General features: G+C 36.1%; 1 protein-coding gene across 1 annotated transcript in view; it reads left to right on the top strand.

Annotated features, from left to right (window-relative positions):
• CSNK1G1 (casein kinase 1 gamma 1) overlaps positions 1 to 12444 on the top strand; it is a 1702676-nt gene that overhangs the window by 1221558 nt on the left and 468674 nt on the right. Inside the window, exon 9 of the mRNA XM_044077488.1 lies at positions 2402 to 2503. Within this exon, the coding sequence (XP_043933423.1) occupies positions 2402 to 2503 (102 nt within the window). The remainder of the gene's footprint in view (positions 1 to 2401; positions 2504 to 12444) is intronic.

Raw genomic sequence — 12444 nt, 5'->3', positions numbered from 1 at the left:
CACTCCTCTAAGGGATGGCTACAGCACTAATTATTTGTGTGAGTAGTGGAGCAGTTAAGAATGCGTTGTATAAAAAAATAGAGGACTTTTAACATGGATTCAGGCTTTATTAATGAACTAGGGAAAAAGCCACTGCTTGTGAATAAAAAATCATGTTTTTTACATGTGCTTTTGGTTATGTAGTATACATTGCAGTAGGCTCAGAATTTGAGGCCTTCTATGTGGAGAAAACCATGAGAAGGCTTTACATCATATTTATGAACAAATTAACTGCACAAAATTAAAGAATACTTTTAATGCTTCATGCAAGCTTGTATTAACCTGTACATGTTTTAAAAAAAGCTTTTATTCTGTGGGATTGATCACTAGTTTGTGTATACCTTTGGGAATAATTGTAAACCTACTGGAATTGAGATAGTATAGGTGGAAGTTGTTTAATCCAGTTGGGCTTCTGACATTAATGGCTTTATTAATTTACTTGTGTATTAAAGCATAGGCAGTTGAAATAGTAAAAACACACTTAAATAGCATAAATAATAAAAATGTTAATTATGTATTGTGAAAGTATCGTGTCATTTCTTAATGGAGAACTGCATCCACAGAAACATGATTACTTCATCATGGTTTGGTGTTTCCTACATTTTAACACCACTCTGAGACTATTTTACAGGTTTTTAAATATTTTTATATGTAATTTCCGAGTCTGACTAAATGGGGTCTGGCATCTTGAAGTAATTCTGATTTAGTCTGCCTCTAGGTATCCCGCAATGAAGTGCTTGCTGTAAAAAATTACATCACACAGGCCTCTTTCTTCCTAAAGCTCCTGTCACTACATTGATTTTACATGCATACACTGCTGTCTTTTCAGTCAGTCTTAAGTGACATTTCATACTGTTCAATGACTACTTAAAACACAAACAGTGCAAATACCACATAACAGACTTTCAAAGTGCTTTTTACTGCTGCTGTTTTTTTAGAGTAGCTAAACTGCAGTCTTTTGTGAAGCCTGAATTGTACTACTTTGACTCATCTCCCATCCCCCTTCACACCTAACTTCCCTGGTTGTCAAAGTGCTAAGGGTAATTTGAGCTGTTACCTGCTGTGATTGACAGCTCACAGCAGGAGACCTGACTCGTTTACCTTTTCCTTTTTCTAGCCTTTACTTTCTGTATGGGTAGGGGAAGGACCAGGGAGATGTGACATCACAGCATAGGTGGGTTTTTAGGACAGTCATGGTGATGTCAGTTTGGGGAGGGAATTGATCAGAAAACTACCTGTGTTCAGTGGCTTTGATGACGTCCGTGAATTGGAGACTGCAGCAAGCTTTTCCAGGGCAGGATATAAGTTTTTTGAAAGTGAACCACCACAGTACAGTAAGGTACTGTTCTAGTGGAGAGAAACAGTTGATTTAAAATATTTTAAATGCTGTATTGTTGTTTATTCATAGCAGGGACAGTAAATAGGGAGAAAAGGACAGAGAAGCTGAGTATTTAATAACAGAATCCCGTTGTTGTCCTTTAAGTATTTAAATGCTTTAGGAGAATTTTATGCTATAGTTCACTAAAGTCTGAACATCTGATTATGTAAGATAAAAGCATATACTATAGTTAATACAGTTGCATTGCAACATGGCCTGGCTCTAGTTCACTTTATTTCACAGTAGTTTTTTTATTTATTTTTTTTTTTGGTATTTGTCAGTAATTTAAACTAGCTGATCTGACCAGCTTCTTGAATCGCTATTCTGCTTCTCATGGTCAGACAACTCAACAGTTTTATGCTTTTGATCCCGAGGTGTAAAAATGATAGAGTAGGCAACCAACTGCTGGTTTGAGATATTTTGAAGGTGGCACTCCATGTGTTTTTTAAGCTTTGCAGCATGCACTGTAACAACATGCATGTGTACTGCTTCCTGTTAACTTAAAAAGTACTCACGTGTATCCCTTTGTCTTCTGTGTCTCAAGGAGAACTATCCTGATATTAGGACATTGAATTCCTCTTGCCACTCCAAAAATAGTTTTCTCGTACTTCTTGAGTCCATGTTCTTGCACAGTTAACTTTGGCCTTTTTCTGTTCTCTTGCATTTGAATGTTGCTGTCCTCCTCCTTTCTTCCTGTGTTCATTTCTATATCCTTCTTTCTCCTTTAGGCAGAACTGAAAAGTTTAGCAGTTCATAGGTTGACAAGCACCTCAAGTACATTTCCTTTTTGTTGAATAGTGCCACCTTCTTCCTTTTAGCTACGCTACTTTGTTTTAGTCCTAATTATGTTTTTTCCAGGTTATTTTCATTTATGTTGAATGGTGAAGATACATGGAGATATCAGTTTCAATTAGTTATTCACAGTGTTTTAAAAAAGGTTACCATGTAAGATGAATTTCTAAACTTATTTTTCTTTTCTCTTAGCCTACACCAGTGGGTTCTGTAGATCCCAGAGCATCAACAATAATGAAAGAAAATACTGGGAATCAAGAGCAATCGTCTCAACAACAGCCCCTCCGTAACCAGGTATGTAAAGTCTTTCATTGAACAGTTTATAAATGTTCAAAGTTTGCATTGGTTTCATTGCCATTGATTTATTCAAATGCTGGGATGAGGGGATAAAGTAATGGCTTGATGTTCCTAAATCCTCTTATTTTTGGTATCCTTTGCATATGTTTATAAGCTACCTGGTTTGTTTTACCTGTTACTTGTCATTGTTGATTATTGATTGATTCAAACAGATGACATGAGAGAAGATCCTCTCACTAAGTCGCATTCTTGTTTCACTTAGTGCAAGTGCATTCATGGCAGTTTCTATTCAAAACTTTATTTTTGTTTTACTTTTAACTTAGCATTGTACTCTTTGAATTTTAAGTTTAATTAAGTTTTTGTATACTTTTATTGAAATTACTTTTGAAGCAGGTAAAACTTTTAACAATTTGCATCACTGTGACTAAATGACTGATCTTCCGAGAAAAAAAAATCTGTTGTACTTCCCCATTAGGTAGGGAAACTGCTATTGTAATTTGAGATCAGTGTGTGGTAATTTCCATATGTGAATGTTGTCTCTACATTACCTACATTGTGCTTACTAGTGTGATCAGTAACCATGCTGGCTGCTTGATAGTTTTACAGTTGTTTGCAAATGTTTTTGCAATTTCAGTATATCATCTCTGATTTCTTTCTTAACTGTTTATGTATGTGCCCCTAAAGGTTTATGTTTTATTTTGGGCATCATATGATACTTAGGAGATTGAGTGAAGAGCAAGGGGGAGGTAGAAGGAGGAGGAGTTAGAGGTGGTGAAACCTGAGTGCTGGGCAGTGATCGTGTTAATTGTGTAAGAGAAGGACAGGAAACAAAGATCTAAGCTGTGTTAACCTTAAAAAGGAAGTTGTGATTGAACTCTTCACTGTACCCATCCTGTTTATGTGGCTGTGGTTAATGAATCAAAAAATATCTCCATTGCCAGTGTTAATCATTAGATCATTAGGAAAAACAGCATGTTCTTCGGGGCTATGCTTCAGCCTCTTTTTCCAGGCTTACTTTATATTACCAGAGTTGTTGTTGTTTGTCTTTTGGCTTTTCCCGGTTAAGGGTCGCCACAACGGAACACTGGTCCGCTAATGATTGGCAGTTGTTTTTTATGTTTATATTACCAGAGTACGAGCGAGAAAAATAATTACTGCTCCCTCTGTCACCTGATTTCTTTTGAAGCAGAGCTGGTGCTTTAACTTAGATATGTCACAAGGTGCGACTTTAAGAACAGGAAGAGGAGCTAACCTGAAATCCGATGGTGTCTTTTCCATCTCGTTTCAACATGTCTGTTATTTAATCTGACTCTGCTCTCAAGCTGACTTTCTTTCAGTCTTCAGCCCAGGAGCTCCACCTCCTCCCCAGATCTCATTTGCCACCTTGGAAAATGCATGTTGATGTTCTTCGTGTTTCACTGTTGCAGTCATCACACTTGGGTTATCCTGCCAGGGGTAGCCCTCAGTTGGCCCGAATACCAGAGGCTTAGTATTTCTGCGTTGGTTGCTGTCGCTCCTGGACTGACGTCAGGTCATCAGTGGTGTAAAAACAGACAGCCGATGTCATTACATTAGTCTTTCTTGCCGAGGAGCCCGAAGCAGAAGCAGTTCGCACGAGTGCCAGTCGGCTGCTACCTGAGTTTTCATTTCCAAAATTAAAGTTGAAGTCTTCTAAAGCTAAGTACCCCGGTGGGGATCCTTTTTTTTTTGCTCTAACTGATGTCAGAAAAAAATTAACAATTGTTTCGCCTGTAGGAAGTAAATACCACACCGAGATTTCCATTCTTACTGCCTCACCTGTTTAGGCCCAGGTGACGACATCCCTTGCTGTCGGTTTTGTACTTTGTTCAACGCTGGAACTATACGTCGTTGGGCCCCTATCATAGCTAAATACTTTCGCTCTCGATCTCCATATTCCAAAATGGCTTCGGTAAGCCATCCGACTACCGATCTTCCGAAAAAACATAAGGATAAAGACAGAGACAGACTGCACAGGTCCAAAACCACCGCCAACGGTTCCGTTAAGCTAGTCGCCAGTTTGCCAGTACTCAGTGAGGCGCTTTTGCAGCCCCTGATGCCCACTTCTATGGATTCACAAGCTGCTACTGAGACCCGTTTGGAGTCTGGTATGCTGCGAGACTCTTCTTTGACTACGGAACCTGAGGATGTCTCTACCTTGGATGCGTCTGGAGCATCTGTGCAGGCACTGGCTTCTGAGGAAGTTCTTTGCACTACCGATATTCGACACAAACTGACGACTTCTTTCAAGTCTTCAGTTCTTTCTAAAACTGCAGAGTTTCTAAGGCCCAGAGTACGAACTACGCCTAAAAAACCGACAACCCATACTCAAGCGCCTGCTTCCTTGCCTTAATCTCAGATGCTTAAAATGGCGGAAGACCTTATCATGCTCATTAGGGGAAGCCAGCCTACTCCTGCTAAAAGGAAAAGAGACTTGTCCCCAGCAGCTTTATCTGACCAGGAGCCCGACTACTCTGAGGTTTCTGATAATGAAGACACGTCCTTATCTGCTTATGAGGATTCAGATGCAGAGGAATCCATTCCTTCTGCCTCTCCTCCAGAGGACTTTTCTTTTGGTGAAACCCTACATACCTTGAGAGAGCATTTCCATTGGGAATGCCAGGATTATCCTCAGTCCAAAAAGAGACTCAGGGAATTTTTAGATTTACCACAGCACAGACCTTTAGCTATTCCTCCTATTCTGGATGTTGTGGATGATGTTTTTATGAATACTCTACCTCCTGGTCCCAGGAAACCTGATGAGTACTACAGAGTCCCTGACTCGCACACATTTCTTTTCAAAATCCTGCTGCTGATGCAGAGGTCATCTCCTATGGACCTAAAGGAATAAAAGCAACCACAGTTACGAATCCCACCCCTTCGGACAGGGATTCCCGAGCTTTAGATAAATGGGGTAAAAAAGTATACACCTCTGCAACTCTTGCCATTAGAGCATTAAATTGTCAGTTCCACTTGCTGAAATACCAGCAATATACTATGGAACTTATTAAACAAAAATTATCTACCTTGCCTGACTGTGCAGAAAATAAAGAATTACAGGAGCTTATGCATTCTGCAAGCCAAGTTAGTAAGCACACCTTGCAATGTGGGTTTGACGCCCTAGAAGTATCCTGCAGGGCAGCAGTCATTCTGTACTTAGAAGGCATGCTTGGCTTAAGGAACAGACCTTGCCAGACCATGTCAAATCAAAATTATTGGACACACCACTGAATAAAGACAATCTGTTTGGCATCAAAGCAGAAGAGATTTTGAAAAAGATCGAAGAAAAAGCTAAGTCTATGCAGACAGTTAGACTTTTTGCAAGTCCAGCCTCCAAGATTCAGTAGGCATTGCGAAGAGAAAGACAAAACACAAGTACCAGATGAACAGCTCAGTCTTCACCTCAGAGCCAGTAGTATGCATAAGAAGTTGAACTGCCACAGTAGAAGGAAAATTCTTTATTGCTAGGACAAAGTGAGCGCTTTCACGACCTTCCAGGTTGCTTCATCAGACTTAATAAAACATCCCATGCCTTCCTTGATATATATACTTTCAGAGTGACCAGTCAGTTAAGACAAACAATTAAATATCTATATCAGATTCAATTATTTAAAAGTAGTAGAAAAAAACATAGACATAAAACTGTTAAAAACAGTATGCAAGTTCGAATGTGAATGCTTATAGAACCATGTAGAGGGGAATTAGTGCTTTAAGGCGCTTGCCTTTAAAAATGGTTTCAAAGAAACAACTTTATTATTGCTTGGGGGTTTGTCTGCATTTAGTTGCAGAATACATTTTTGTTCAGCCTCTTCTGTTCTGTTTCTAATGTCACCCCCTCTGATATTTTCTTCCAGAACTTCTAAAACTAAAAATTTAAAAACATGGTGCATCCCTTCAGCTTCTACATGTTTAGCTAGGGCACTACTCTCCTTTTTGTTTACTGTATCCCTCATAAGTTCAAAAATGTGTTCTTTGAGCATTCTATTAGTCTTGCCCACATAAAAAACTTTACAATATTGGCAAAAACTAAGGTAGACTATATTTCTAGTCCTACATTCTGAATAGAAATTAAATTCATTTCTAAACTTTTGCTGTTGATGTGCCAAAATGCTACATGAGAAAATGTACTTACAAGCTCTGCAGTTCCTGCACATGTATGTCTTTATCCTATCTGATGTGTTCAGGGACTTGTGTGTTTGGGTTTTATAACATAACTGCCTTTTAAGTGATTTTTTTGTTTGTAAATGAGAAGTGAGGTCTAGAGCAGGGGTGTCCAACCTTTTGGCTTGCTGGGACCGCATTGAGTGAACAGAAATTGTCTTGGGGCCGCATATAAAATATATCATATAGTTAACTCTTTTGCTGCTGCAAGAGACCAAAGTGGATCTCCTGGCTGTACTGTAGGTGCATTCGAACAATGAATAAATGTAATAAATGTCTAATATTTGCTTTAAAATTCTAATTCTCATTCTAATTCTAATTCTCTAATCTAACAGTTAACTCTAACATCTTAGTTTATATATATGTATATATATATATATATATATATATATATATTTATAAATAAACAGATATTCACTACAGCACTAGCATTTCTCACCAGCAGTCCAACTACATAAAATGTCAATATTAGCAGTCCTACAATACTATAATCCACAAAAATAAGCCAACAAATTTGCAATAAAGTAAAGAATTCACATTACTGACTTAATAAAACAATTCTGAATAAGCTACAAGAGGGTCTCACCCAAACAAATGACTGGTGCCAGAAACATAGCCTCAATCTATATGCCAAAAAATGCATCATCATCCCCTTTGAGGAGAGTGATGCCCCCACAAATTATCGCATTAATAACAATGTTGTAAGGACACAATCAGTCGTGAGGTGCTAGGGCACCCAGGTTGATAGAAACCTGACTTTTGACCACCATGTTGTCTCCGTTGTACGGAAAGCTTTTTACATGGCCCACCTCATTAGTAAGGGTATCATCCAGGGACAAGGAGGTCATAACATGCCTGTATTCTTCCTTTACAAGAGCAATTATTGAGTGCGACGCCCCTTTTGGCATGTGCCTCAGCAAAATACTATGCCAAAAGAAAGACCACAACCATTTCTGATAAAAAAGTTCAAAGGACTGCGTTCACTTAGTTATCCAGACAGACTAAAACGCTTCTTGCTTTCCTCTGTCTCTCACTGGTCCCTATACATTTCATCACTGTCTTGCTTTCCAGGCTAAGAAAGATCCAGCCTTAGTGGACTTTCTCCACCTCAGAAATACTGGTTATATTTAAAACGTTCACTACAAAGATCACAGTCTTCACTGCAACATAAACAAGCCACTTTGTATGGACAGGTTCTTGACACAAAATCCTTCAACTTCTGTAAAAAGCTCCTCTCATTATCAAACAAAGTAGTTCAGCAACTTGACAACTGGATGGATAGTCATAAATGTACTCCTTAAGTAAGTAGCATAGCCTTCATCAAACCTGATGGAAAATCCACATACTAAACTTTCCTATCTGGATGGTTAAGATCTAATGTTGGTTACTCAAGTCTACTTGCCCAAGAAGAGGGATCTATTTAACTAAGAATTCCATTTGCAAAAATATATTCAGTATACATATTAAATCTCTCTCTCTTACACACACAAAAGGAGCCCCTACTTCTAAAATAGGCAACCTCAATAATCACATGGCACAGACTCACTGAATGAAATTGTCTGGAAGTCAAAATATCTGAAAAAAAGATGGATTCATCCATGCAATTTCCCACCACCAAAAGGACCATCAATAAATCAACTGACAACTGCTCAGCAAAAAATAAATCAATAAGAAATCCATAAACTCTCTAAGATCATACTACATGCTGGAGTAAACATATAACTTCCATCCAATCTAAAGCCATTTGACATTCAGACATTTTAATTTGTGCAGACGTTATTTACAGACTGACAGTTTACTGAGCTGTAATGCTGACCTTCGCTTTTTAAAAAAAAAAAAAAAATTCCCAGACTTTGTCTTTAGCTCAAAGTGCAGAGAGGATTTTTTTTTTTATTTATTATGTATTTATTCATTTTTGGAAAACATCTTTAAAACCGTTATATTGATCACACGCCCAGAAACACAGAAAAGTTATTGTGATAAGTAAACCACAGACTGCTGCAAGAAATCAAAGTCACATTAGCACTCTATGCTTACTATGCAGCACTCCCAACACAAACACACACATACACACCAAAACCCCCAACATTTAAAAAATTTACAATAATTCTCCAGTTCCACCAATAAGTGCTCACGACTGCCAAAAATATGGTAAATCCACAATTTAATGAAATCAAAGTACAAAATGACGGACTGATACGACTAAACACTATAATAAGTACATACAGACAAAGCGAACTATGTAACAAAGTTAAGCGCTTTCAACCAAGTCAGCTGGTCTTCATCAGAACTAAAGCGTATAACTGTTAGCTGTTTAAATAACTTTAATGGCGCCAAAAAACATTTACCTTTCCTTAAAATTGTGTTCACCCTTTGTTAACATAAAATATTTATGTCCCTTATAATACCATCAAATTTTGCTCATAAGAGAATTTTTTCTTCTATATACATATTATAAACAAGTAAAACATTTAATAAAAATATTTTAGAAAAAACGATAATAATTAAAATAATATAATATAATCTACTACTATGGCTGCGTAACTGTGTATTCTATCACCCAATAAGGCTTATACATAATTCATAAATAATAATATATATTAAGTCATATTAATTCATCACTACTGAACGTTATAGTAAAGGAAATGTGTGTACACTTATAAAATAGAGATGTATATGCGTATGTGAAGACACATGGTAAAAATCTTCATAATTACTCTACATACTAAATATATGACTAATAAATATTCATAAAATCTATATAAAATCTAATAATAATAAATCTATATAAATCTATGTATACTCCAGTCTTCATATCTGCTGATATGCCATGTAAATATGCAACTAATATTTAAAAACAAAGAATTCTATGCAAATAAATATATATTATTAAATTATTATATGTTTAAAATTTGTTCTTCTATACAATACTACTTTCCTAACTAATTACTTTTTCTATGAATATAATAATGATTTAATTGAAATACATTCATTTAAACCTGGTGGAGTGGTGGCATCCAACCATATTTGCCACCATGTCTGTTTATATGTCAATAAACTCTTATAGTCACCACCTCTTGGATCTCATTCTATTATGTCAAGGATACTAAACTTGAATTGATGTTCGCCTCCTTTACTTTCAATATGTCGATATAATGCATTTGTTTTATCTTTGGTCTTTATGCTATATATATGGTCATAGATACATTTTTTAAGACATCATTCTGTTCTTCCTACATAGAAGCTTGGACATATGTCACATATAGCTTAAATATACTACCATTTTGGTGTTACAATTTCCGTATCTACACCTTATAATGGTCTTATGTCCGTTCTGTAATATTAGTTTATTTTCCTGTGACATGTCTACATTGGTTACAAAATCCACATTTTCTGCTTCTGTTGTTGTTTTTCTTGCTACTTCTTCTCCTGTCAATATTTCTATACTCCGTTAAACACTTCATGTTACTACCCATTTTATAAATAAAATTGGGTTTAGTTCCCAATATTTTGACTAAGTCCATGTCCATGCTGATTAAATGTCAAAATGTATATATTATACTTTTAATTTTGTCTACTCCCAAATTATATTGTAAAATACAAACTCTTTGAAAATTTGAAACTGATTTATTCGTAGCCGAATTATTATCCGAATTATTGGTATATGTATTCCCAGCTCCCAATAGTGGTTTGTATTTAGTATTCCACTGTTGGGTAACATAATTAATAATTTCTTCCATCATTTCCTCAGGATATCCTCTTTGTCTAAAAAGTTTTTTAATGAATATCAATTCAATTTTCATCTCTTCATAATCAGAAACCATTCTAGCTGCACGAATACATTGACCTTTAAACACATTGTATTTGACTTTAGAATGATGACAACTAGAATAGTCCAAATAATTATTAGAAAATGTACTTTTCCTATAAATTTTGGAGTAGACTTGACCTTCATCATGGTATATGTATGTGTCCAGATATGGTAATCCATTTTTATCAAAAGAATAAGTAAATTTTAAATAATCACTACTATTATTAAGAAAATTTATAAATTGTAGTAACATGTCTTGTTCTCCTTCCCATAAAATATAAATATCATCCAAGAATCTTGAATAATATTTTATGTATTGGTAATATTTGCTGGGGAATAAAATGCTGTCTTCCCAATTAAGCATAACCAGGTTGGCATAAATGGGGGCACACGCTGCCCCCATAGCTACCCCCTCTGGTTTGCTTAAAATATTCCCCCTCAAATTAAATAAAGTTGTTTTCCAATACAATGGACATCATCTCGGATAATAAACATATTTCATCCCATTCTAGGTTGGTGTGCCTCATTAAACTGTTATTAAAGGCCTCCAAACCTTCCTGTTTTGGGATGCAGGAGAATAAATCTATTACATCAATTGTCACTGTAATAGTATTGTTATTCAATATAGTATAGACAGGAAAATTAGATAGAAAGACCCACAAATCCTTCACCATATGTTTAATAAACGAATACATATTTTTTAACTTGATATCAATATACTTTCCCATAGGGAAAGTTTTAGAATAACTTCCAGAAACTATTGGTCTAAAGGGAGGGTCCTTGATATCTTTGTGCACATTTGGTATACCTACCAAAGTGGCTACCTTTGGAAATTTAACCTTAATAAATTTATATATTTCTTCTGTAATTCTACCATCTAGTAGATATTCCTCTATATACGAGTCAATGCGTTGATAGGCTATATGCAACTCGTTCAAAGAAATAGTTTCATAGTTTCCAGTTAAATATAATATGTCATAAATTGTCTTTGTATACTATCATATAGCACTACCCCCCCCTCCCATTTATCTGGTTTCATTATTCTAGTACTGTTATCATTCTTAATTTCACAAAGTAGTTTCATTTCATCATATGATAAATTATTAACATTTGTTGCCTGTTTCAAATTCTTATATTCATGATAAATTTCTCTTGTAACTACTTTATCAAAAGTATCAATAATAGGATGATTAGGTGGCGTAAAGGTACTCTTTGTACTTATCTGATTATTTACTCCTTGATCTATACATATGTGGTCCTTTTTTAGCCTATCTTTAAAATGTGAACATTTAAAAAATGACATTGTGCCCACCTGATTTGCCAGTATTGATGAGCCACCAAAGATATGCTTATTGTTGTCCAATGTACCACTGCTTAGAACTCCCCAATGATAAAATAGTGCTGGGTGCTTTTTTGTTTGTCAAAAGAAAAAAAAAACTATATGCACACCGATGTTAGAGTTACAGGTTACAGGCGCGAAAATCCAATACTGACCCATTAACCCTAGGCTGCTGTCTCATTCTTACTCCCTGGAACTGCATTACCTTGGATAACTACTTTTATTTCCTAAGCAAAAGACACTAATTGGAAGAGGAGGCAAAAATTCAGACATTCTTCGAAAATCCATACAGTTGAGAGGTATGATTTCATATTCAATACAACACTCTCTCTGTCAAGAAAGTTGCAGTTTAATGAAAGTGCACTTTTAATGTAAGATATATTTGTGAGCTAACTTGTTGTGTTCAGTAGGTAGACTGATCGTCATTAGCCTCTTTGTGCATGTGTTTCTCTCTGTCATGCACACACACACACACACACACACACACACACACACACACACACACACAGTCTTCTACTTTCACACACAAACATTCTGCTTTCATGCATGCACTCACTCACTCATTCCATACTTACCTATTAACACAGGTTAAGTGCTGTCTCTTTCAAA

This window comes from Protopterus annectens, chromosome 7.part0 (genome assembly GCF_019279795.1).
Source record: "Protopterus annectens isolate FY-2018-M chromosome 7.part0, PAN1.0, whole genome shotgun sequence".
NCBI lineage: Eukaryota > Metazoa > Chordata > Ceratodontiformes > Protopteridae > Protopterus > Protopterus annectens.
This window is presented reverse-complemented; position numbering and strand designations above follow the sequence as displayed.